Source organism: Prionailurus viverrinus, chromosome X, assembly GCF_022837055.1.
Source record: "Prionailurus viverrinus isolate Anna chromosome X, UM_Priviv_1.0, whole genome shotgun sequence".
Lineage (NCBI taxonomy): Eukaryota > Metazoa > Chordata > Mammalia > Carnivora > Felidae > Prionailurus > Prionailurus viverrinus.
This window is the reverse complement of record NC_062579.1, coordinates 44814070-44841194: the sequence shown is the minus strand read 5'-3', so window position 1 is coordinate 44841194 and position 27125 is coordinate 44814070. Positions and strand designations below refer to the sequence as shown.

The 27125-nt window shown below is 40.0% G+C and overlaps 1 protein-coding gene across 2 annotated transcripts in view; it reads left to right on the top strand.

Annotated features, from left to right (window-relative positions):
* Positions 1-27125, top strand: part of PFKFB1 (6-phosphofructo-2-kinase/fructose-2,6-biphosphatase 1) — a 137635-nt gene that overhangs the window by 104897 nt on the left and 5613 nt on the right. For both annotated transcript variants that reach the window (XM_047844793.1, XM_047844794.1), the window contains exons 8-10: positions 127-334; positions 2959-3105; positions 6878-6982. In XM_047844793.1, coding sequence (XP_047700749.1) covers positions 127-334; positions 2959-3105; positions 6878-6982 — 460 coding nt within the window. The remainder of the gene's footprint in view (positions 1-126; positions 335-2958; positions 3106-6877; positions 6983-27125) is intronic.

The following is a 27125-nucleotide window of genomic DNA, read 5'->3' as shown; positions in this document are numbered from 1 at the left end:
AAAGTTAGGTGAAAGCTGCATTGTACAGGAAGCTTGAAAGCAGGGTGTGTGGTTGGGGCTTTGTCTTGGGATCAACCTCTACACTGTCATCCCCTGAGCTGCTTGCTCCTGCTTGGGCTGGCCCAGCCACCTCTCCTACATCAAGATCTTCGATGTGGGCACACGCTACATGGTGAACCGAGTGCAAGACCACATCCAGAGCCGCACAGTCTACTATCTCATGAACATCCATGTCACACCCCGCTCCATCTACCTATGCCGGCATGGTGAGAGTGAACTAAACCTCAGAGGCCGCATTGGAGGTGACTCTGGCCTCTCAGCTCGGGGCAAGCAGGTAGGAAGGGCCCCATGTATCCAAGGCATTGACTGATCTGGCCCAGGTGGGCCATGGGTGGGTGGTGTGGCCACTGCCTGGGCCCTGAGGATGGGAGGGAGACTCAGTGGCAGAGTAAAAGCAGTTTTTGGTCACAGCCATTCTTCCACTCCATCATCCACTCAGTGTTGTCCCAACCTTGAATGGCTTCCATGTATCAACAGCATCTGCAAGTCTGATAACTTGGTCCTGGCACTTAAGGCCTGCCCAGATCTGGCTGCACCTCCAGCCCCATTACAGTTAGAACACTTCACTCCTGCCTGACTTGTCCCCTCATCTTTCTCACAACTCTGTGCCTTTGCTTGTACAATTTCTCCCACCCAGCCTGCCCTCCTCTGTCATCTGGTCATCATCACTTGCACAGATAGCTTCCCTGGATCCTTGAATCCATCTTCTCCTCCCTTACTTAGGGCTGATGCCACAGCCCCCAGCCCCCATTACAGGTTATTTCACTGTCAGAACTTGTCCCCTACCAGTTACAGCTCTTTTCCTGCCCTCCATCCCCCACCCCTTTCCAAGGTATAGCTCCTGCTCCATGGTTTGGTCCAGGAAACCCTCCCCTGTCCTCCCCTGCCCTCCCAGGCAGGTCACTGTGCCCTGGGCTCCATATCTCCCAGTCCTGGCCCATCTCTGACTCTGTGGCATGAATCTCTTCTCTCCAGCCAAGCATAGTAAACCTGTACATTATGGGTATAAAATAAAATAAAGACACATGTTTTCCTTAGTGTCTGGCCCTGTGCCTGGGCTTGTTAACACAGCTATTGTTCTTGCTGGGAGGATGGCTTGGGTAGGACAAATGGGAAATGAGGTGCAGGAGGGAGGGAACACTATCTTTTATTGGGCACCTGTGTACAGTCACAGCACCATCTGCTGTGAGCCTCATTTAACCTTCACAGCTCTGTGGGGTGGGCATTACCATTAATGGTTTATGAAACTTGATGAAGCTAAGGCCCAAGGAGGAGCAAAGAGCAGTCCCAGGTCATGCAGCCAGTAAAAGAGAGAGCCAGGACTGAAAACCATGCTTTCCTGCCTGCCCCTCAGCATTCCCCACTGCAGAGGTGGTGGTGTCCTAGGCAAGGCACTGCACTGGAAGGCCCATGGCTCCCTTTCTGTTACCTTCAGACTGGCAGCCTCCCATTGAGGTAGACTCAAACCTCTAACTCCTACCCCTCTCACTCCTTAGAGCTGAATAGAGGGTATTGGTGGCATCACCCACCCCTGCCACATGGCACCACCTGCAACCAGAGTCTTTTGACTGGGGCCAGCTATTGCCCTGCCCAGCTAATTCCCTACCTACACAGCACAATTCCAACTTTGGACACATGCCACCTCCACAATGCATATCACCTTTGCACACAAACATGTGCATATACATGCACATGCCTGGCACCAATCTTCATGCTTATGGGAACAGTGAATCATAACAGTTTACAAAGCACTTTACCATTGACTGTCATCCATAATAAATCACAGAGTCTGTCACCTTGTGTGTGTCAGGGAGCATTCTGTGTGCTCCTTGTTCACTATCTAACATGACACTCATAGAATCAGGCTGATGAGTTAATGCTGTTTGCATCTTACAGGCAGGAGCTATGAGGCTTTTCCACTAGAGAACACTGCCGACTCACATCCATAATTAGAATGTGTTTACACAATGCCTATATTTGTACATATGCATATGTATATAGATTTTTGCATTTGTGTTGATATTCCTCACACACCCTCTGTGACTAATAACATGCCTAAATGCAGAAGAAGAGTGAATCACTTGATCATTTGGGGTCCCACAGCTCTTCCTAGTTCCTCTCAGTGCTGTCATCATTTCCCTCACTGGACTGTGTCTTGAGAACAGGACATCCTGATACCCACACATGACCACACACACTATGGATGTTTGAATGCCTTAGAAGCTGGGTACTGAGACCCCCATGGTCAAAAAGAAATGCTCCCCAAATCCAATATCCCCTAATTCTAGACCATGTTGTGAGTATCCAGAACCCAGAATCTGCTGTCCTTCTGTACTGGAGTATTTTTTCCATGTCTGCATGGGCCTATCCCAGAGTCTGTTCACCTGAGAGCAGACCATTTCACAGTAGTGTTTACCCCTAGGCAAAGGGATAGCCAAGGGGTCACTGTTTGTGGATCATGGGAACCAGTGGAGATAGGATGTGGACAGAACTTTGTCATGTACAAACATGTACTCAAGGCATCTACAAGTGCAGGATGGAGGCAGAAATGGGAATAGAAGAGAGGTTGACTGTGGACTGCCTTCATTTGTACTCTTTTCCTAGGCTCCAGAAATGCCAGAGTTGGGCTGTTTGAATGAACAATAAAGTAGGGGGTTTAATAAGCATCAATGAACACACACACATATAAACATATACACACATAAGCACACATACCCTTTTTTATTTCCTTAATCCTTGTCATATCCTTGTTTATAAATTGAAAAATTTTAAATTATACTTTCTTGTTCATTATTATTTCACCATTTGTGGTAGATCTGAGTTTATTCTTACAGCTACTCTGTCTTCTTTCATCTCTCTCTTTCTCCCCTCCTCCTTCTCTGCACCCCCACCTCCTAGTATGCTTATGCCCTGGCCAACTTCATTCAGTCCCAGGGCATCAGCTCCCTGAAGGTGTGGACCAGCCACATGAAGAGGACTATCCAGACAGCTGAGGCCCTGGGTGTTCCTTATGAGCAGTGGAAGGCCCTGAACGAAATTGATGCGGTAAGATGGAAAGGGATGGATTTCCTGGTGATTTATGGGACCTGATTATGGGATTATCCCCTGGACTGCTTCTGCTGCTTAACAACCAGCCATGTTCCATACACTGTTCTGTGTGTTGAGGGATCCATTGAAGGCCAGAACAGACATGTTCTCTGTCCTCGTGGAGCTCAAAGGCAGGCCATAAATAAGACATTGCATTTTCTGTGACAAGGGTTGTAACAAAGGAAGTACAAGGGAGATGAGGTTGGAAAGGAAGGCAGCTCACAGAGTTTTGTAATTAATGTTCAGGGATTTGGATACTGCTTTAAAAATGGGAAGCCAATGATGTAGTCTAAGTCAAGGAAGAGTGGCATGAATGTAATTCACATTTTTTAGAAAGAAGGTAATACCATGTTATTTCAATAGATTGTGGAATTTAATAAATAAACAAATGAACAAAGAAAAAAAGAGATAAACTGAAAACAGACTCTGAAATAGAACAAATTGATGGTTACCAGAGGGGAGGTGGGTGGGTGGATGAGTGAAATAGATAAAGGGTGTTAAGAGTACACTTATCTTCATGAGCACTGAGAAATGTATAGAGTTGTTGAATATTCTATATTCAATTGTTGAATTTTTGAATATTATACACCTAAAACCAATATAACACTGTATGTTAATGATACTTGATAAATAAAAAATAAATACATAAATAAATAAATAAATAAATAAGAGACCATTCTGGTCATGTGTGGAAACTAGGTGGGAAGAGGGCAAGAATAAGCATGTAGATTAGTTTGGAGATGGCTGCATTAGTCCAGGCAAGAGGTGAAGGTATGAGGGACTAGAGTAGTGGCATTGAAGATAGATCAAAGAAAAACTCCATCTGACTCTCTTGACATGGCAATCTCTCTTCAGGGTCAGGTTTTCCCGTGAGCTCTTTAAGAAGGCATTTTTTCCTCCCCATTGTCTCATCTGCACTATAGGTATACTGACATCAGGTAGCATCCCACAGGTTATGATTGTTAGGCCTTAAAGTAAAAGCTTCACCACAAACATAGATAACTTGCATGTAGGTAGGTTAACTTGCTTGCCTGGTAGATATACTTCTATAAATACAAGGAGGTATATGTGTGTATACATACATACATATGTACTTAGATATAGATGTACAGAGATATGCATATTTAGAAAAAGAATATATAGTATTGCTCTACATATCACATATATTTGCTGTAAAATACATTCAAGCAAATATATAAAGAGATCAGTCACTACTTGTTTCTGGTGCATATGTGGTGTAAGCATTTATTGGGTACCTACTTTGTTTCAGGCTCTAGGGTGGTGTTGGAGACAGAGATTGATTCTTGTCTTCACTGAGTTTTCATTCTAAACAGGGTAAATTAAAAAAAACAGAGGGATACAAAACAGCATGTGTGCTATAGGCTATACCATTTATGCACACATGTCAGGGCAGGGCATCTGAGCCACACAGGATCTGCCTGGAAGAAGTGATACCTAGCTGAGAGTTAATTAACAGTGAGCCAGGTAGAGAAGATCAGGAATGATATGTCAGGAGAAATCATAATAATTAAAAAAGGTTGTGTGTGTGTGTGTGTGTGTGTGTGTGTGGTGTGTGTGTGTGTGTGTGTGTGTAGATATGCTAAGATTGTAACAGTGGAGACAGGGAAGAAAAAGGGATGGATTTTAGAGAAATTTAGCAGATAGAATGTTAGAAACTGGCTATGGGGGAGGGGTAAGGAAGAAGTAAGAATTTAGAATAATGCCTAAGTTTCTGGTTTATTTTCCGTGATCAATAATATATTAACAATTAGTACTACTGATTGAATCTTTAAAATGAGACTTGTACATTCTGTGCTAATCTCTTTTATATATTTTATCTCTAATATTCAAAACACATTTGTGAGGTAGTTGTAATTATCCTCATTTTTCAGTAGAGGAAAATAAAATTCTAAGAGGTAGGCAATTTGCCTTAAGTCAATAGAAAGTCAGTGGCCATAGGGCACTTGGTTGGCTCAGTCGGTTCAGTGCCCGACTTCAGCTCAGGTCATGATCTCGTGGTTCAGGTTGTGAGGTCCAGCCTAGCATCAGATTCTGTGCTGACAGCTCTGAGCTTGGAGCCTGCTTCGGATTCTGTCTCCCTCTCTCTCTGCCCCTCCCCTGCTAGTGCTTTCTTTCTCTCAAAAATAAATAAACATTAATTTTTTTAAGTCAGTGGCCATTTCCACCGTTTCCACAGGAAAAAGGCTCCAGGTATGTCTCAGAATAGAAAGTCAAAGCCAATCTGGAAGGACCTTGTGTATCCATTAGGGTATGCTTTCTCCCATGGACAGTGTCGATGGAGAAGTTTGACACTGCAGAGCTGTTTGTGAGCTGTGTCAGGGGCAAACTTCACCCCTAATGGAAGGCTGTTAGATGATTCAAAAGACAAAAACAAGAGCCAATTGCCCCTTACAGGAAAGTCTAATCGTAATGCACACAATCAAAAGGAAACTTTATAAACCTAAATGCTTCCCACCCCCACTCCCAGCAGCCACCTCACTTCTGGGGATTTTTCAGTGAACTTGGGAAGCTCTCATGTGCTCCTGAGAAACTCCTCTTATCTCTGGATTCCTTCTTTGGGTGAGGAGACCATATCTCCCCAAGGCCCATTCTGAAAGCATTAGGAATTCATTAATTTTTGCCTTCTGATATGTCTGTGGATACCTATTTCTTTATCTGCCAGAGGTTCTGAAGCAGATGTAGGAGCAGAGGAGATGGGAAATGCTATAAAATGGGAGCATACTGTTGTGTATGTGAGCACTTGTGTGTGCTTGCATACACAGTCATAGACATCCACCACAAATATGCTTACACCCACCATAAATATGCTTACACTCACAGACATGCACTTCACAGACACATTGATCTTCTAGTCAGACATAGAATCCCTCTCAGACACATCTACCAATCTACACCCACACCATGCATGCACACACATACACACTCACAGATAGAGACACCTAGAGATACATATAGACAAACTCACCATAGACATACATGCAGTGTTTGTATACAAAGATACCTATATCACATAGACACGGAGAAGCATACTATGGTTGGAAATGTATGTAGTACAGATGCATAACCTCAAGTGTATTACCACAAATTCACATGACCTCCAACGTAAGCACACAGATACTCACACATAGACACCAGAGACATAATCAGAGACACACACTCACAGAAACACATGCCACAGACACACTGAGACCCAAATGGAGAGACAGACCATAGAGACACTCACACGAGCACATTCTCAGATGCTCAGACACTCTGTACACACACACACACACACACACACACACTCACAAACACACTAAAAATACTGAGACAAATACACAAACACAAGACATAGGTCCTTAAACATACCAGCATGCTACACATACACACACAAATACAGTTACAAATCCTTAAACCCATATATTTACAAAAAAAATACTTATACAATGTACATATACAAACCTATTGGGACAACCACAAAAAAATACCACAGGTACCTACCATATACTATATGCTCAACCATGAACACATCTGTACATATGCACACAGTCTCACATCCACACACTTCGTGCGCGCACACACACACTCAGACAACAGGCACAAACTTAGATCTGTGTTTACAGAAACCCAGGTTATTGTGTGCTGTTGTTTCACAATCATTGGCCTCAGAACTATGGTAAAGGCTTGTGGGTTTCACCTTGTGAATTTGTTCCCAAATAATTTTTTCCAGGGTGTCTGTGAGGAGATGACCTATGAAGAAATCCAGGAACACTACCCTGAGGAATTTGCACTACGGGACCAAGATAAATATCGCTACCGCTATCCCAAGGGAGAGGTAAGGGTTGGAGGGGCTGCCTGACTCCTAGAACACCTGCCAGTATCTTCATTCCAACTACCAGAATTCCACAGTCTCCTGGACAGCTTTAGAAGCAGAGTAAAGCATATTTTGTAGCAGCTGTCATCCCACAAGGCACATGATAATCTGGCTCTTTCCTGCTTCTTTTCCATCTGCTTTCAGGAGGGCTCACTTTATCCTACATGTTGTCTTTAGTTTATTTTCACTAAAGACACTTCATATAGTTCAACATACTCCTGACATATTATTGCCAAGTTGCCTAAGGCTCCGGTCACTCTGGGAAGTGGGTTGAAGACCCAAGGAACAATGGCTAATAGTTTAACTAAATTCTTTGCCACCACATGAACCAGACCATCAATTCCTTATTCCCATATCAGGTGGGTCCTTCTTGCTTTCAACCCAGACTCCATTTAGCCAGTTCCACACTGGAAATTATTTATTAGTCATACTCCATTTCTCAAATAAATTCCTGGGAACAATTATCAGAAAAGCAGGACACCAGCGAAGGTAAAACAACAGACATCCTATGTTACAAACCACATTTCACATTTTTATCCTCATCCTTTGAAATGACATTCTAAAGTCAGTCTGAGTTTGCCTTTATTTTCCTTTACATATTTTGAAGGCTATATTATTGGAGGCATACAAATTTAAAGTAATTATATCTTTTGACCAAATTGCATGTTTTATTATTAATAATAATATTTCCCTAATAATATTCCTTGCTTAAAAGTGTATTTTGTGTAAGATTAATACAGCTATATAATTGTTTTCTGCTTAGTATTTGCCAATTTAATATTTATTTACTCTATTACATTCAACTTCTATATTTTTGTTTAATGTCTCTTGTAAACAGCATATACTTGGCTTTTGTTGTTTTTAATACAAACTGAAAATATATGCCTTTTGAATGGTAATTTTGGCACATTTATTTCTATTGTAATGACTGAATTATTTGACCTTATTTCTAGTCTCTTATTTTGAGCTCTTTATACTTAGTTTATTTTTCTGTTTCTCTCTTCTTTACAATTGTGCTCCTGAGTTTTTACATCTATATTTAAGATATATAATCAGTTTCATTCTTTTAGAGATTACTCTTAACATTTTAATATACATGATCAACAAAATCTAAAATCAGTACCTTCACTTTTCCCCTAAAACAATATAATAACTTCAGAACTCTTGTCCTTCCCTCACCTAAATTACATATTAATTGTTTTGTATTTTAGTTTAACCTTGGGTCTTAATCCTCAAATGAATTATATTGTTATAATTAAACTATTTATGCAGACAATGTCTATTTAGATTTAACCACATTAACCACTTCCTTTAATCATTTTTTCTTCATTTTTAATAGGAAATTTATTGTCAAATTGTTTTCCATACAACACCCAGTGCTCCTCCCAACAGATGCCCTCTTCAATGCCCATCACCCACTTTCCCCTCCATCCCACCACCCATGAACCCTCAGTTTATTCTCAGTTTTTAAGAGTCTCTTATGGCTTGGCTCCATCCCTCTCTAACTGTTTTTTTTCCCTTGTGCTCCCCCATGGTCTTCTGTTAAGTTTCTCAGGATCCACATAAGAGTGAAAACATATGGAATCTGTCTTTCTCTGTATGACTTATTTCACTTAGCATAACACTCTCCAGTTCCAACCACGTTGCTACACAGGCCATATTTCATTCTTTCTCATTGCCACGTAGTACTCCATTGTGTATATAAACCACAATTTCTTTATCCATTCATCAGTTGATGGGCATTTAGGCTCTTTCCATAATTTGGCTATTATTGAGAGTGCTGCTATAAACATTGGGGTACAAGTGCCCCTATGCATCAGAACTCCTGTATCCCTTGGTAAATTCCTAGCAGTGCTATTACTGGATCATAGGGTAGATCTATTTTTCATTTTTTCAGGAACCTCCACACTGTTTTCCAGAGCAGCTGCACCAGTTTGCATTCCCACCAACAGTGCAAGAGGGTTCCCATTTCTCCACATCCTGAGGAACCTCCACACTGTTTTCCAGAGCGGCTGCACCAATTTGCATTCCCACCAACAGTGCAAGAGGGTTCCCGTTTCTCCACATCCTCTCCAGCATCTAGAGTCTCCTGATTTTTTCATTTTAGCCACTCTGGCACGATGTGGGATCTCAGTGTGGTTTTGATTTGTATTTCCCTGATGAGGAGTGACGTTGAGCACCCTTTCATGTGCCTGTTGGCCATCTGGATGTCTTCTTTAGAGAAGTGTCTATTCATGTTTTCTGCCCATTTCTTTACTTGGTTATTTGTTTTTCGGGTGTGGAGTTTGGTGAGCTCTTTGTAGATTTTGGATACTAGCCCTTTGTCTGATATGTCATTTGCAAATATCTTTTCCCATTCCGTTGGTTGCCTTTTAGTTTTGTTGATTGTTTCCTTTGCAGTGCAGAAGCTTTTTATCTTGATGAGGTCCCAATAGTTCATTTTTGCTTTTAATTACCTTGCCTTTGGGGATGTGTCAAGTAGGAAATTGCTGTGGCTGAGATTAGATAGGTTTTTTCCTGCTTTCTCCTCTAGGGTTTTGATGGTTTCCTGTCTCACATTCAGATCCTTTACCCATTTTGAGTTTTTTTTGTGTGTGTGTGTGAATGGTGTGAGAAAGTGGTCTAGTTTCAATCTTCTGCATGTTGCTGTCCAGTTATCCCAGCACCATTTGTTAAAGAGACTGTCTTTTTTCCATTGGATATTCCTTCCTGTTTTGTCAAAGATTAGTTGGCCATACTTTTGTAGGTCCAATTCTGGAGTCTCTATTCTATTCCATTGGTCTATGTGTCTGTTTTTGTGCCAATACTATGCTGTCTTGATGATTACAGGTTTGTAGTAGAGGCTAAAGTCTGGGATTGTGATGCCTCCTGCTTTGGTCTTCTTCTTCAAAATTACTTTGGCTATTCGGGGCCTTTTGTGGTTCCACACAAATTTTAGGATTGCCTGTTCTAGCTTCAAGAAGAATACTGGTGTAATTTTGGTTGAGATTGCATTGAATGTGTAGAAAGCTTTGGGTAGTATTGACATTTTAACAATATTTAATCTTCCAATCCATGAGCATGGAATGTTTTTCCATTTCTTCATAGCTTCTTCACTTTTCTTCATAAGCTTTCTATAGTTTTCAGCATACAGATCTTGTACATCTTTGGTTAGATTTATCCCTAGGTATTTTATGATTCTTGGCACAATTGTGAATGAGATCAGTTTCTTTATTTGTCTTTCTTTTGCTTCATTATTAGTATATAAGAATGCAACTGATTTCTGTACATTAATTTTGTATCCTGCGACTTTGCTGAATTCATGTATCCGTTCTAGCAGTCTTTTGGTGGAGTCTATCGGATTTTCCATGTATAATATCATGTCATCTGCAAAAAGTGAGAGGTTAACTTCATCTTTGCCAATTTTGATGCCTTTGATTTCCTTTTGTTGTCTGATTGCTGATGCTAGCACTTCCAACAATATGTTGAACAACAGCGGTGAGAGTGGGCATCCCTGTCGTGTTCCTGATCTCAGGGAGAAAACTCTCAGTTTTCCCCATTCAGGATGATATTATCTGTGGGCTTTTCATCAATGGTTTTATGATGTTTAAGTATGTTCCTTCTATACCGACTTTCTTGAGGGTTTTTATTTTTAAAAATGCTGAATTTTATCAAATGCTTTTTCTGCATTGATCGACAGGATCATATGGTTCTTATCTTTATTTTATTAATGTGATGTATCACATTGATTGATTTGTGAATATTGAACCAGTCCTGCACCCAGGAATGAATCCCACTTGACCATGGTGAATAATTCTTTTTATATGCTGTTGGATTCGATTTGCTAGTATCTTGTTGAGAATTTTTGCATCCATATTCATCAGGGATATTGGCCTGTAGTTCTCTTTTTTTTTTGGGTCTTTGTCTGGTTTAGGAGTCAAAGTAATGCTTGCTTCATAGAATGAGTCTGGAACTTTTCCTTCCCTTTCTGTTTTTTGGAACAGCTTGAGAGGGATAGGTATTATCTCTGATTTACATGCCTGGTGGAATTCCCGAGGGAGGCCATCTGGTCTTGGACTCTTATTTGTTGGGAGATTTTTGATAACTGATTCAATTTCATCGCTGGTTATGGGTCTGTTCAAGTTTTCTATTTCTTCCTGTTTGAGTTTGGTAGTGTGTGGGTGCTAAGGAATTTGTCCATTTCTTCCAGGTTGTCCAGTTTATTGGCATATAATTTTTCATCGTATTCCCTGATGATTGCTTGTATCTCTGAGGGATTGGTTGTAATAATTCCATTTTCATTCATGATTTTATCTATTTGGGTTATCTCCCTTTTCTTTTTTTTTTTTTTTTTTTTTTTTTTTTTTTTTTTTCAACGTTTATTTATTTTTGGGACAGAGAGAGACAGAGCATGAACGGGGGAGGGGCAGAGAGAGAGGGAGACACAGAATCGGAAACAGGCCCCAGGCTCTGAGCCATCAGCCCAGAGCCCGACGCGGGGCTCGAACTCACGGACCGCGAGATCGTGACCTGGCTGAAGTCGGACGCTTAACCGACTGCGCCACCCAGGCGCCCCATCTCCCTTTTCTTTTTGAGAACCCTGGTTAGAGGTTTATCAATTTTGTTTATTTTTTTCAAAAAACCAACTCTTGGTTTCATTGATCTGCTCTACAGTTGTTTTTTTAGATTCTATATTGTTTATTTCTGCTCTAATCTTTATTATTTCTCTTCTTCTGCTGGGTTTGGGGTGTCTTTGCTGTCTGCTTCTAGTTTCTTTAGGTGTACTGTTAGATTTTGTATTTGGGATTTTTCTTGTTTCTTGAGATAGGCCTGGATTGCAATGTATTTTCCTCTCAGGACTGCCTTCACTGCATCCCAAAGCTTTTGGATTGTTGTATTTTCATCTTCATTTTTTCCTTTTTTTTTTTTAATTTCTTCTCGAATTGCCTGTTTGATCCATTCATTCTTTAGTAGAGTGTTCTTTAACCTCCATGGTTTTGGAGGTTTTCCAGACATTTTCCTGTGGTTGATTTCAAATTTTATAGCATTGTGGTCTGACAGTGTGCATGGTATTATCTCAGTTCTTTCATACTTATGAAGGGCTGTTTTGTGACCCAGTATGTGATTGATCTTGCAGAATGTTCCATGTGTACTCGAGAAGAAAGTATATTCTGTTGCTTTGGGATGCAGAGTTCTAAATATATCTGTCAAGTCCATCTGATCCAATGTACCATTCAGGGCCCGTTTTTTTATTGATCCTGTGCCTAGATGATCTAGTCATTGTTGTCAGTGGGGTATTAAAATCCCCTGCAATTACCACATTCTTATCAAGAAGGTTGCTTATGTTTGTGATTAATTGTTTTATATATTTGGGGGCTCCTGTATTCACTACATAGGCATTTATAATTGTTAGCTCTTCCTGATGGAAAGACCCTGTAATTATTATATAATGCCCTTCTTCATCTCTTGTTACATCCTTTAATTTAACATATAAGTATGGCTACTCCAGCTTTCTTTTGAATTCCAGTAGCATGATAGTTCTCCATCCCTCACTTTCAATCTGAAGGTGTCCTCAGGTCTAAAAAGAGTCTCATGTGGAGAGAAAAGAGATGGGTCTTGTTTTTTTTTTTCTTTTTTTTATCCATTCTGATATCCTATGTCTTTTGGTTGGAGCATTTAGTCCATTTACATTCAGTGTTATTATAGAAAGAGATGGGTTTAGCGTCATTGTCATGTCTGTAGTTTTCATGCTTGTAGTGATGTCTCTGGTACTTTGTGGTCCTTGCAAGATTTCACTCAGAGAATCCCCTCAGGATCTTTTGTAGGGCTGGTTTAGTGGTGATGAATTCCTTCATTTTTTTTTTTGTTTGGGGAAACCTTTATCTCTCCTTCTATTGTAAATTACAGACTTGCTGGATAAAGGATTCTCAGCTGCATATTTTTTGTTTGTCACATTGAAGATTTCCTGCCATTCCTTTCTGGCCTGCCAAGTTTTAGTAGATAGGTCTGCCACTACTCTTATTGGTCTACCTTTGTAAGTTAAAGCCTGTTTATCCCTAGCTGCTTTCAGAATTTTGTCTTTATCCTTGTATTTTGCCAGTTTCACTATGATATGTCATGCAGAAGATCGATTCAAGTTACGTCTGAAGGGGGTTCTCTGTGTCTCTTGGATTTCAATGCCTTTTGCCTTCCCCAGATCAGGGAAGTTCTCAGCTATGATTTGTTCAAGTATACCTTCAGCCCCTTTCTCTCCCTCTTCTTCTAGAATCCCTATGATACAGATATTGTTTTGTTTCATTGCATCACTTAGTTCTCTAATTCTCCCCTCGTACTCCTGGATTTTTTTAATCTCTCTTTTTCTCAGCTTCCTCTTTTTCCATGATTTTATCTTCTAATTCACCTATTCTCTCCTCTGCCTCTTCAATCCGTGCTATGGCTGCCTCCATTTTATTTTGCACCTCATGTATAGCATTTTTTAGCTCCTCATGACTATTTCTTTGTCCCTTGTTCTCTGTAGCAATAGATTCTCTGGTGTCCTCTATGCTTTTTTTCAAGCCCTGCGATTAATTTTATGACTATTATTCTAAATTCTTTTTCTGTTTTATTGCTTAAATCATTTTTGATCACTTCGTTAGCCATTGCTACTTCCTGGAGTTTCTTTTGAGGATAATTCTTTCCTTTCGTCATCTTGGGTAGTCCCTGTGGTGGCTCTAAACTGCAGAGCACTTCCCTTGTACTGTTCGGAGTAACTTGTGTTGGTGGGCAGGGCCCCAGTCAGATCTGATGTCTGCCCTCAGCCCACTGCTGTGGCCACAGTCAGACTGGTATGTACCTTATCTTCCTCTCTCCCAGGGGCAGGACTCACTGGAGTGGTGTGGCCCCTGTCTGGGCTACTTGTGCACTGCCAGCTTGTGGTGCTGCTTATGGGATCTGGCATATTACCCGGGATGGATCAGTCGGGTGCACAGGGGCGGGAGGGGCAGGCTTCGCTCGCTTTGCCATTGGTGGTCCCCTGCAGGAGGGGCCCTGCAGCACGAGGGAGGCAGGCCCCGCTGATGGATGCATCCACAGAAGCACAGCATTGGGCGTTTGCTTGGTGCAAGCAAGTTTGGTGACAGGAACAGGTTCCCTTTGGAAATTCAGCTGGGAGGGTGGGAGAGGTAGATGGCACTTGCCAGCACCTTTGTTTGCCCACTGAACTAAGCCCTGTTCCAGGGCTCAACAACTCTCCCTCCTGGCATCCTCTCGCCCTCCCTGCTCTCTGAGAGCAGAGCTGTTGACTTTTAACATTCCAGATGTTAAGTCCCACTGGCTTTCAGAACTCACAGAATCCGGCCCCTCCACTTTTGCAAGCCAGACTTCGGGGGCTCTGCCTTCCCAGGTGGGCTGCCCATCCATGGCCCCAGCTCCCTCCCACCAGTCCATGTAGCATGCACCGCCTCTCCACCCTTCCTACCCTCTTCCGTGGGCCTCTTGTCTATGCTTGGCTCTGGAGAGTCCATTCTGGTAGTCTTCTGCTAGAGGTTTTCTGGGTTATTTAAGCAGATGTGGGTGGAATCTAAGTGATCAGCAGGACGAGGTGAGCCCAGCGTCCTCCTATGCCACCATCTATGCCATTGCCTATGCCATTGAATCCAATCATTCTTTATTCTTGTATCTCAAGTTTTTCCTTCTGTGTTCAATTTCCATCTTTCAGAAATTACTTCAGTGATGGGAGCCAAGGTGGCTCAGTCAGTTGAGTGTCTGACTCTTGGATTTGGCTCAGGTCCTTACATTGTGGTTTGTGGGTTTGAGCCCCATATCAGTCTCAGTGCTGCTGTTGCCAAGCCTGTTTTGGATTCTTTCTCTCTCTCTTCCCCTCCTCTGCTCTCTCTTTCAAAATAAACAGATAAACTTACAAAAATTACTTCCGTGAGGATTTATTGGCAACAAAGTAATCTTTCTGTCTATAAGTGTCTTTGGGGAAGTCCTCAATACCATGTAATAATTTGCCTGAGCATAAAACTCTAAGTTGATGGATTGGTGAGGCTAAGACTTCCACTTCTATATATTTTTTTTAAATTTTTTTTCAACGTTTATTTATTTTTGGGACAGAGAGAGACAGAGCATGAACGGGGGAGGGGCAGAGAGAGAGGGAGACACAGAATCGGAAACAGGCTCCAGGCTCTGAGCCATCAGCCCAGAGCCTGACGCGGGGCTCGAACTCATGGACCACGAGATCGTGACCTGGCTGAAGTCGGACGCTTAACCGACTGCGCCACCCAGGCGCCCCTCCACTTCTATATTAAATGGTAACGGAGGGAGGGGGCATCTTTGTCTTGTTAAAGACTGTAGGGGAAAGGCTGTCAGTTTTTACCCATTGAGGATGATATTAGCTGTGGGTCTTTCATATATGGCCTTTATGATCTTGAGATATATTTCTTTTGTCCCTAGTTTTTTTTTTTATCAAGAATAGATGCTTTATGTTGTCAAATGCTTTTTCTGCATGCATTGAGAGGATCATATGGTTCTTATCCTATCTTTTATTAATGTGGTGTGTCACTTTGATTGTTTTATGAGTTTTGAACCAGACCTGCAGCCCAGGAATTAATCCCACTTGATTGTGGTGAATATTTTTAATGTATTGTTGAATTAGGTATACTAATATCCTGTTGAGAATTTTTGCATTCCTTTTCATCAGGGATATTGGTCTTTAATTCTCCTTTTTAGTGGGGTCTTCAGTTTGGGAATCAAGGTAATGCTGGCTTCATAAAAAGAGTTTGTAAGTTTTTCTTCCATTTCTTCTTTTTTGGAACAGCTTGAGAAGAATATGTATTAAGTCTTCTTTAAATATATGTTACAATTTCCCTGGGAAGCCACCTGGCCCAGGATTCTTGTTTCTTTTGAGCTTTATGATTACTAATTCAATTCCATTGCTGGTTATGGGACTGTTCAAATTTTCTATTTCTTCCTGTTTCAGTTTTGTTTGTTTGTGAGTTTCTAGGAATTTGTCCTGTCCCTTTCTTCCAGAATGCCCAGTTTGTTGGCATATAATTTTTCACAGTATTCTCTTTAATTGTTTGTGTTTCTGTGATGCTAAGTGTAATCTCTCCTCTTTCATTCATGATTTTAACTATTTGGGTCCTTGCTTATTTTAATTAGTATGGTTAGGAGGTTATCAATTTTGTTTACTCTTTCAAAGAACCAGCTATTAAGTTTAATTGATCTGTTCTACCATTGTTGTTTTTGTTTCTTTGTTTGTGTGTTTGTTTCTATTTTATTTCTGCTCTAATATTTATTTTTTCCCTTATTCTGACTTTAAGCTTTATTTGCTGTTGCTTTTCTAGCTTCTTTAGATGTAAGGTTAGATTGTGTATTTGGGGCCTTTCTTGCTTATTGATATAGACTTGAATTGGAATGCACTTTCCTCTTAGGATTGCCTTTGCTGCATTCCCAAAGAGATTGGACTGTAGTGTTTTCAATTTCATTTGCTTCCATGTATTTAAATTTTTTTTATTAATTCCATGGTTAACCCATTCATTTCTTAGTAGGATGTTCTTTAGCTTCCGTGTATTTGAAGACTTTCCAAATTTTTTCTTGTGGTTAACATCAAGTTTCATAGTGTTGTGATATGAAAATGTGCATGGTATGATCTCAGTCTTTTTGTATTTGTTGAGGGCTGATTTGTGACCTAGTCTGTAATCTATTGTGAAGAATGTTCCACACACAAAGAATAATGTGTATTCTGCTGCTTTAGGATGAAATGTTCTGAATATATCTGTTAAGTCTATCTAGTTCAGTGTGTCATTCTAAGCCATTGTTTCCTTGTTGATTTCCTGCTTACATGATCTTTCCATTACTGTGAGTTGGGTGTTGAAGTTTCCTATTATTATTGTATTATTATCGATGAGTTTATTTATATGTGCTACTAATTGGTTTATATATTTGGGTTCTCTCCAATTGGGGGCATAAATATTTACAATTGTTAGATCTTCTTGGTGGAGAGACCCCTTAATTATGATATAACACCTTTCTTCATCTCTTGTTACAGTCTTTGTTTTAAAATCTAGTTTGTCTGATATAAGTATGGCTACTCTGGCATCCATGCTCCTGGATTGGAAGAACAAACATTATTCAAATGTCTATACTGGAGTGCCTGGGTGGCTCAGTTGGTTGAGTGTCCAGCTTTGGCTCAGGTCATGATCTCACAGTTCATGAGTTCAAGCCCCGTGTCAGGCTCTGTGCTGACAGCTCAGGCCTGGAGCCTGCTTCAGATTCTGTGTGTCTCTCTCTCTGCCCCTTCCCCACTCATGCCCTGTCTCTCTTTGTCTCTCAAAAATGAATAAATGTTAAAAAATTAATGTCTATACTTCCCAAAGCAACCTACACATTTAATGCAATCCCTACCAAAACACCCCCAGCATGCTTTACAGACATAGATCAAACAATCCTAACATTTGTAAGGAACCACAAAAGACCCAAAAGGGACAAAGCAATCCTGAAAAAGAAAAACAGAACTGGAAACATCATGATTCCGAATTTCAAGCTATATTACAATGCTGTAGTCATAAATACAGGATGGTCCTGGTACAAAAACAGACACATAGGCCAATGGAACAGATTAGAAAACGCAGAAGAGGACCCACAACTATATGGTAGTCTTTGACAAAGCAGGAAAGAATATCAAATGAAGAAAAGACAATATCTTCAATAAATGTTGTTGGGAAAACTGGACAGCAATGTGCAGAAGAATGAAACTGGACTACTTTCTTACACCATACACAAAAGTAACTCAAAATGGAGGAAAGATCTAAATGTGAGACAGGAAACCATCAAAATCCTAGAGGAGAACACAGGCAGCAACCACTTTGACCTTGGCCAGAGTAACTTCTTACTATACATGTCACTGGAGGCAAGGGGAACGAACAAAAGCAAAAATGATATTTATCAAGATAAAAAGCTTCCACATAGGGAAAGGAAAAGAAAAACAATCAACAAAACTAAAAGGCAGCCCGTAGAATATAAGATATTTGTAAATGACATATCTGATAAATGATTAGTATTCAAAATCTGTAAAGAACTTATCAAACTCAACAACCATAATACAAACAGCCCAGTTAAGAAATGGGTAGAAGACATTACTAGACTCTATTACAAAGAAGACACCCAGATGGCTAACAGACACATGAAAAGATGCTAAACATCACTCATCATCAGGAAAATACAAATCAAAACCACAATGAGATACTACCTCACACCTGTCATAATGGCTAAAATTAACAATACAAGAAATAGCAGGTGTTGGCAAGGATATGGAAAAAGGAGAACCTTTTTGCACTGCTTGTAGGAGTGCAAACTGGTGCAACCACTTTGATCAGTGTGGAGTTTCTTCAAAAAACTAAAAATAGAACAACCCTAAGATTCAGCAATTGCACTATTAGGTATTTACCCAAAGGATACAAAAGTACAGATTCGATAGGCTATATGCACCCTATGTTTGTAGCAGCATCATTAACAATGACTATACTATGGAGAGAGCCCAAATGTCCATGGACCAATGAATGCATAAAGAAAATGTGGTATATATACACAATGGAATATTACTTAGCCATCAAAAAAATGTAATTTGCAATGATGTGGATAGGTCTAGAATGTATTATGCTAAGCGAAATAAGTCAATCGGAGTAAGAAAAATACAATATGATTTCATTCATATGTGGAATTTAAGAAATGAAACAGATGAACATATAGGAAAGAGGGGTGAGAGAAGAAAGGAAAACAAAGCACAAGAGACTCTTAGTGATAGAGAACAAACTGAAGGATGATGGAGGGAGGTGGGAGGGAGATGGGCTAGATCGGTATTAAGAAGGACACTTGTGATCAGCACTGGGTGTTGTATGTAAGTGATGAATCACTGAATTGTACTTGTAAAATCAATTTTCTCTGTACACCAACTGAAATACAAATTAAAAAAATTAAACTGTACCTTGACCGTTGTTTTCTTTCAGCATTTTGAAGATATTGCCACCACTGTCCTCTGTGTTCTAATGTGGCTAAGAAGTCTCCACTCAGGTTAATTGCTGCTTCTCTTCTCTCTGGCTGCCTTTAATGTCTTTTATCTTCATTGTTTTGAAGTTCCACTGTGATATGTCTGAATATTTTTTCATTTATTTTGCTTGGGATTAAACTTCCTGAATCTGAGGATTGGGATTCTTCATAAATTCTAGAAAACTCTAAGACATTATGTCTTACTCCTTTTTCATATTTTCTCCTTCTGGAAGTACAGTTTAATGTGTGTGAATCCTGCCCCTATACTCTATGTTTCCTAAATTATTATTATTTTTAAAGTCTTTGCTGCATTTTGAGTGATTACTTCAGGACTATCTTCTAAATCACTGTTTCTTAATTTGTATCTAATCTTTTGTTTACTCAATGCAATGAGTTTTCGGTTTTAATAAATATATAATTTGTTTCTAGAAATTCTATTACTTTTTAAAAATCTACATTATATTTAATATCATCTTCTTTCTTCCTTACATTTTTATTCCATCTTCTATTTCTTTATAAATTTAAAACATTTATTTTATGTTTTGGATCTTTTATCTTAAATTTTTAGAGTTCTCTTATTGTTTCTACTTATTTTCATTCATCGTAGCTTATTTCCCTTGTGCGTTATGTGAGCTTCTATGGGCAAAATTTATATGTAAGAATCCCACAGCCTACATTGAGAGAATTCAGGGATAATTCCCATTTGCTTCTTCCATAAAATTCTGGGAACTAATGACTTGAAGTCACTTTTTGTTAAACTCTCATCTTAGCATTTTCCAAAGCACATGGGTATTGTAATTCTGAACCACAAACACACCTGATGGTAGGTTTGTGGTTAATATATTACTACAGGGATATTTTCCTTATTTTTCTACCAAGAGTCAAGCAGAGACAGATAAATGACATTGTTCCTTTTGCCTGTGGATATTTTTTCTTTAATTTTTATATAATTTGTTATCAAATTGGTTTCCATACAACACCCAACAAGTGCTCATCCCAACAAGTGCCGTCCTCAATGCCCATCACCCATTCTCCCCTCTCCCCCAGCCCCCATCAACCTTCAGTTTGTTCTCAGTATTTAAGAGTCTCTTATGGTTTGCGTCCCTCCCTCTCTGTTTGTAACTATTTTTTCCCTTCCCTTCCCCCATGGTCTTCTGTTAAGGTTTTCAATATCCAGATACGAGTGAAAAATATGGTATCTCTCATTCTCTGACTGGCTTATTTCACATAACATAATGCCCTCCAGTTCCATCCACGTTGCTGCAAATGGCATGATTTCATTCTTTCTCATTGCCAAGTAGTATCCCATTGTATATATAAGCCACATCCTCTTTATCCAGTCATCAGTTGATGGACATTTAGGCTCTTTCTACAATTTGACTATTGTTGAAAGTGCTGCTATAAACATTGGGGTACATGTGCCCCTATGCATCAGCACTCCTGTATCCCTTGGGTAAATTCCTAGTAATGCTATTTCTGGGTGGTAGGGTAGTTCCATTTTTAATTTTTTGAAGAACCTTCACACTGTTTTCCAGAGTGACTGCACCAGTTTGCATTCCCACCAACAGTACAAGAGTGTTCCTGTTTCCCCACATCCTTGCCAGCATCTAGAGTCTCCCAATTTGTTCATTTTTGGCACTCTGACCAGTGGGAGGTGGTATCTCAGCGTGGCTTTAATTTGTACTGCCCTGATTATGAATGACGTGGGGCATCATTTCATGTGTCTATTGCCTATCTGGATGGCTTCTTTGGAAAAGTGTCTATTCATGTCTTCTGCCCATTTCTTCACTGGATTATTTATCAGGTGTGGAGTTTGGTGAGTTCTTTATAGATTTTGGATACTAGCCTTTTGTCCGATATGTCATTTGAAAATACCTTTTCCCATTCCACTGGTTGCCTTTGAGTTCTGTTGATCATTTACTTTGCAGTGCAGAAGGTTTTTATCTTGATGAGGTCCCATAGTTCATTTTTGCTTTTAATTACCTTGCCATTGGAGATGTGTGGAGCAAGAAATTGCTATAGCTGAAGTCAAAGAGGTTGTTGCCTGCTTTCTCCTCTAGGGTTTTGATGATTTCCTACCTCACATTCAGGTCTTTCTTCCATTTTGAGTTTATTTTTGTGAATGGTGTAAGTGTTCTAGTTTCATTCTTCTGCATGTTGCTGTCCAGTTCTCCCAGCACCATTTGTTAAAGAGACTGTCTTTTTTCCATTTGATACTCTCTCTTGCTTTGTCAAAGTTTAGTTGGCCATACTTTTGTGGGTCCAATTCTGGAGTGGACCAGACTTTGTGGACCAATTCTATTCCATTGGTCTATGTGTCTGGTTTCTGCCAATACCATACTGTCTTGATGATTACAGCTTTGTAGTAGAGGCTAAAGTCTAGGATTGTGATGCCTTCTGCTTTGGTCTTCTTCAAAATTACTTTGGCTATTCAGGGTCTTTTGTGGTTCTATACAAATTTTAGGATTGTTTGTTCTAGCTTTCAGAACAATGCCAGTGCAATTTTGATTGGGATTGCATTGAATGTGTAGATTGCTTTGGGTAGTATTGACATTTTAACAAGATTTATTCTTCCAATCCATGAGAATGGAATGTTTTTTCATTTCTTTGTATCTTCAATTTCCTTCAGAAGCTTTCTATAGTTTTCAGCATACAGATCTTTTACGTCTTTGGTTAGGTTTATTCCTAGGCATTTTATGGTACTTGGTGCAATTGTAAATGAAATCAGTTTCTTTATTTCTCTTTCTGTTGCTTCATTATTGATGTATAAAAATGCAACCAATTTCTGTACATTGATTTTGTACCCTACGACTTTGCTGAATTCATGTATCAGTTCTAGGAATCTTTTGGTAGAGTCTTTCAGGTCTTCCATGTAGAGTATCATGTCGTCTGCAAAAAGTGAAAGTTTGACTTCTTGTTTGAAAATTTTGATGCTTTTTATTTCATTTTGTTGTCTGATTGCTAAGGCTATGGCTTCCAACACTATGTTAAACAACAGTGGTGACAGTGGATATCCCTGTCATGTTCCTGATCTCAGGAGGAAAACTCTAAGTTTTTCCCCATTAAAGATGATATTAGCTGTGGGCTTTCATAAATGGCTTCTATGATGTTTAAGTATGTTCCTTCTTTCCCTACTTTCTTGAGAGTTTTTTTAAGAAAGGGTGCTGTATTTTGTCAAATGCTTTTTCTGCATCTATTGAAAGAATCATGTGGTTCTTATCCTTTCTTTTATTAATGTGATCTATCACATTGATTGATTTGCAAATATTGAACCAGCCCTGCAGCCCAGGAATGAATCCCACTTGATCATGTGAATAATTATTTTCATATGGTTGAATTCAATTTGCTAGTATCTTGTTGGGAATTTTTGCATCCATATTCACCAAGGATATTGGCCTGTAGTTCTACTTTTTTGTGTGTGTGGTCTCTGTCTGGTTTGGGAATCAAAGTAATGCTGGCTTCATAGAATGAGTCCAGAAGTTGTCCTTCCATTTCTATTTTCTGGAACACCTTAAGAAGGATGGGTATTAGCTATGCCTTAAATGTCTGGTAGAATTCCCCAGGGGAACCATCTGGTTCAGGACTCTTATTTGTTGGGAGATTTTGATAACTGATTATATTTCTTCATTAGTTATGGGTCTGATAAAATTTTGTATTTCTTCCTGTTTGAGTTTTGGAAGTGGTGGGTGTGTAGGAATTTGTCCATTTCTTCCAAGATGTCCAGTTGGTTGGCATATAATTTTTCATAGTATTTCCTGATAATTGCTTGTATTTCTGAGGGATTGGTTGTGATGAATCCATTTTCTTTCGTGATTTTATCTCTTTGGGTCCTCTCTCTTTTCCTTTTAAGAAGCCTGGCTAGAGGTTTATAAATTTTATTTTTTCAAAAAACCAACTCTTAGTTTCATTGATCTGTTCTACTGTTTTATTTTTTTTATTCCTTATTTCTTTATTTCTGCTCTGATCTTTATTATTTCTCTTCTTCTGCTCGGTTTTGGCTTTCTTTGTTGTTCTGCTTCTAGTTCCCTTAGGTGTGCTGTTAGATTTCGTATTTGGGATTGTTCTTGTTTCTTGAGATAGGCCTGGATTGCAATGTATTTTCCTCGTAGGACTGCCTTTGCTGCATCCCAATGGGTATGGACTGTCATTATTTCATTTTTATTTGTTTCCATATTTTTTAAAAATTTTTTAATGTTTATTTATTTCTGAGACAGAGAGAGACAGACCATGAGTGGGGGAGGGACAGAGAGAGAGGAAGACACAGAATCCGAAGCAGGCTCCAGGCTCAGAGCTGTCAGCATAAAGCCTGATGTGGGGCTCAAACTCACAAGCCATGAGATCATGACCTGAGTCAAAGTCAGTCTCTCAACCGGCTGGGCCAGCCACGTGCCCCTCTGTATATTTTTTAATGTATTCTTTGCCTGGTTGATCCATTCATTCTGTAGTAGGATGTTCTTTAACCTCCATACATTTGGAGGTTTTTCCAGACTTTTTCCTGTGGTTGATTTCAAGTTTCATAGCATTGTGATCTGAAAGTGTGCATGGTATGATCTCAATTCTTTTATACGTATTAAAGGCTGTTTTGTGACCCAGTGTGTGATCTATGTTGGAGAATGTTCCATGGGCAGTTGAGAAGAATGTATATTCTTCTGCTTTACAATGGAAAGTTCTAAGTATACCTGTCAAGTCCATCTTGTCCAGTGTATCATTCAGGGCCATTGTTTCTTATTGATTTTCTGTCTAGATGATCATTGTTATAGGTGGAGTATTAAAGTCCCCTGCAATTAACCACATTCTTACCTATAAGATTGCTTATGTTTGTGATTGTTTTGTATATTTGGGTGTTCCCGAATTGGTTGCATAGACATTTATAATTGTTAGCTTTTCTTGATGGGCAGAGCCTGTAATTTGTTATATAAATTCCTTCTTCGTCTCTTGTTATAACTTTTAGTTTAAAATCTAGTTAGTCTGATATAAGTATGGCTACTCCACCTTTCTTTTGATTCCCAGTAGCCTGACAGATGGTATTCCCTCACTTTCAATCTGAAGATATCCTCATGTCTAAAATGTGTCTCTTATAGACAGCAAATAGATGAGTCTTGTTGTTTTATTCATTCTTATACCCTATTTTTTTTATTGGAGCATTTATTCCATTTACATTCAGAGTTATTATTGAAAGATATGTATTTAGAATTATTGTGTTATCTGTAGGGTTCATGCTTGTAGTAATATCTCTGGTCCTTTGTGGTCCTTGGAACATTTCACTCACAGTGTCCCCCTTAGGATCTCTTGTAAGGCTGGTATGATGGTGATGAATTCCTTCAGTTTTTATTTGTTTGGGGAAACCTTTATCTCTCCTTCTATTCTGAATGACAGGCTTGCTGGATAAAGGATTCTTGGCTGCATATTTTTCCTGTTCATCACATTGAAGATTTCCTGCCACTCGTTTATGGCCTGCCAAGTTTCAGTAGATAGGTCTGCTACTACCCTTATGTGTCTACCCTTGTATGTTAAGGCCCATTTATCTGTAGCTGCTTTCAGAATTCTCTCTTTATCTTTGTATTTTCCCGGTTTCATGATGATATGTCATGCAGAATATTGATTCAAGTTATGTCTGAAGGGGGTCTCTGTGCCTCCTGGATTTCATTGCCTGTTTCTTTCCCCAGATTAAGGAGTTCTCAGCTATGTTTTGTTCAAGTACACCTTCGGCCCCTTTCTCTCTCTTCTTCTTCTTCTTCTGGAACTCCTATGATACGGATATTGTTCCATTTCTAAAATTTTTTAATGCTTATTTATTTTTGAGAGAAACAGAGACAAAATGCGAGTGGGTTAGGTGCAGAGAGAGAGGGAGACACAGAATCCAAACCAGGCTCCAGGCTCTGAGCTGTTAGCACAGAACCCGATGCGGGGTCCTAACCCATGAACCATGAGATCATGACCTGAACTAAAGTCGGTCGCTCAACTGAGTGAGCCACCCAGGCACCCCAATATTGTTCCATTTCATAAATCACTTAGTTCTCTAATTCTCCCCTTGTGATCCAGAATTTTTTAATTTCTATTTTTCTTCGTTTCTTCTTTTTCCATAATTTTATCTTCTATTTCACCTATTCTCCCTTTTGCTTTTTCAATCCTCAATGTGACTGCCTCTATTTTATTTTACACCTCATTTATAGTATTTTTAATTCATCACTAGCGTTTTTTAGTTCCTTGAAATCTGCAGCAATAAGTTCTCTGCTGTCTTGTATGCTTTTTTCGAGCCCAGAGATTAATTTTATGACTATTATTATAAACTCTTGTTCTGTTATATTGTTTATATCTGTTTCGAACAATTCTTTAGTTGTCATTTCTTCTTGGAGTTTCTACTGAAGAGAATTCTTCTGTTTCATCATCTTGGCTAGTTTCCTGTCCCTATGTGTTTTAAAAGCTTATTATGTGTCCTGCATCTGTGAGCACTACTATATTAAAGAGATCTCGTACATTGTCCAGGGCCTGGCCCTTCAGGAGGTGTTTTTTGGAGAGTGTTACTTGCTCTCTGCTGTTGTGACTTTGGTTATTTTATCTCCCTACTTATAGTGATGTTTCAGACCCTCCACCAAGTGTGCTTTGATTTGTTCATTGAAGTAGCCCTGGGAAAGAAAACAAACAAAAAACAAACAGAAAACAAAAACACACAAACACAAACAAACAAAAACAAAAAAACCCAGAAGCACCAGCTACAAGCAAACCACAGGGTGGAAGCAGTGATGATGGAGGAGGCCTCATGCCATATGAAGAGAGAAATGACAGGGGCAGGGAAAAAAAATAAACATTGATCAGGCAGAGAAACTATACAGCTTAATACAGAGAGAAAGAAAGGAAAAAAAGAAGAAGCCGGGAAAAAGAAAAGAAGATAATGTTGTCCAGACAAACTATAAGGCTTAATTACTCCAGAGAGAGAGAAAAGAAAATAAAGAAGGAGCTATAGAACATGTATCAAGAGAATGGACTAAATATGTCTGCTTAACCAAACCAACAACCAGAGTAACCAGACTAGAGGGGGGAAGAGATAAGAAGGAGAAAAGGAAGGGAGAATATATCTATATAATAAGAATTGTCCAAGAATTAAATCAGGCAATCCAACAGCACTAGTCTGGAGGAGGATTCGTCTGGTTCATCAGCATCAATCCTGCTCCAGTAGATATGCAGTTGCCACACGCAGGAGTGGTTTGGTTGTAGGCGGGTCCCGCTTCCACTGTGGGCCACACTGTCCAATCCTATCCCTGAGACCCCACTTTGGTGGTGGTGGGGAGAAAAATGGCAACACTCCAGTCACTCCTCCATTGACCTGGAATCCCAAACCACTCTGTTCAAGCCGTCATCACTGCTGTGGGCACAAACGAGGTGGTTTGTCTCGCTCTGCTTATTCCCATGTCCTGGCACTTGACTGGGATTCAAACTTTCACTCTGCACACCCCGGTACTGGGGAAGTGCTACTCTGCACCACCCGATATGTGGTCTCTGGCTGGTAAATGCAGGCAGGCTTTGTCCTGTCCCACAGCACTCCAGGGAGGGGATCGCTTCCTCCTACTACAGACTGTGCCCTTGACCTAGCCACTGAGCCCGGACTAGCTCCTCTCCTCCCCAGGTGCACTAATCGGGCAGCCAGCCCCAGTCTTGAGAAAGCCCCTCAGTTAGAGATTGGATCTTTCTTTGTCCCAGTCCGTGTTTTTTTCTCTTGTCCAGATACAGTCCTATGCTTCCCCAGCCTCTCTTTCTCTTCCCTTTGTCTCTCTGCAAAAGGGGATTCCTCCCCTCTGCAGAAGGGGATCCCACTGCTCCACTCATTTTATCTCTCCCAGTTTGCAATCACACATCTATGGCCCATCAGGTTGTCCTGGTGGTTCCCTGGAAGCGACTCTGTCTGTGTTCCTCCTGGACTCTTAGGGTTCAAAGTCCTTTGGCTTCAACACTTCTTTGTTTGAGAGATTAGGGAACCTCAGATTCCCCTACTTCTCTGCCATGTTTGCCCCTCCTCCTATGGATATTTTTTTTTCTGGTTTACACTTCTATTAAAGATGTATCCCTGGGGTGCCTGGGTGGCTCAGTCGGTTGAGCGTCT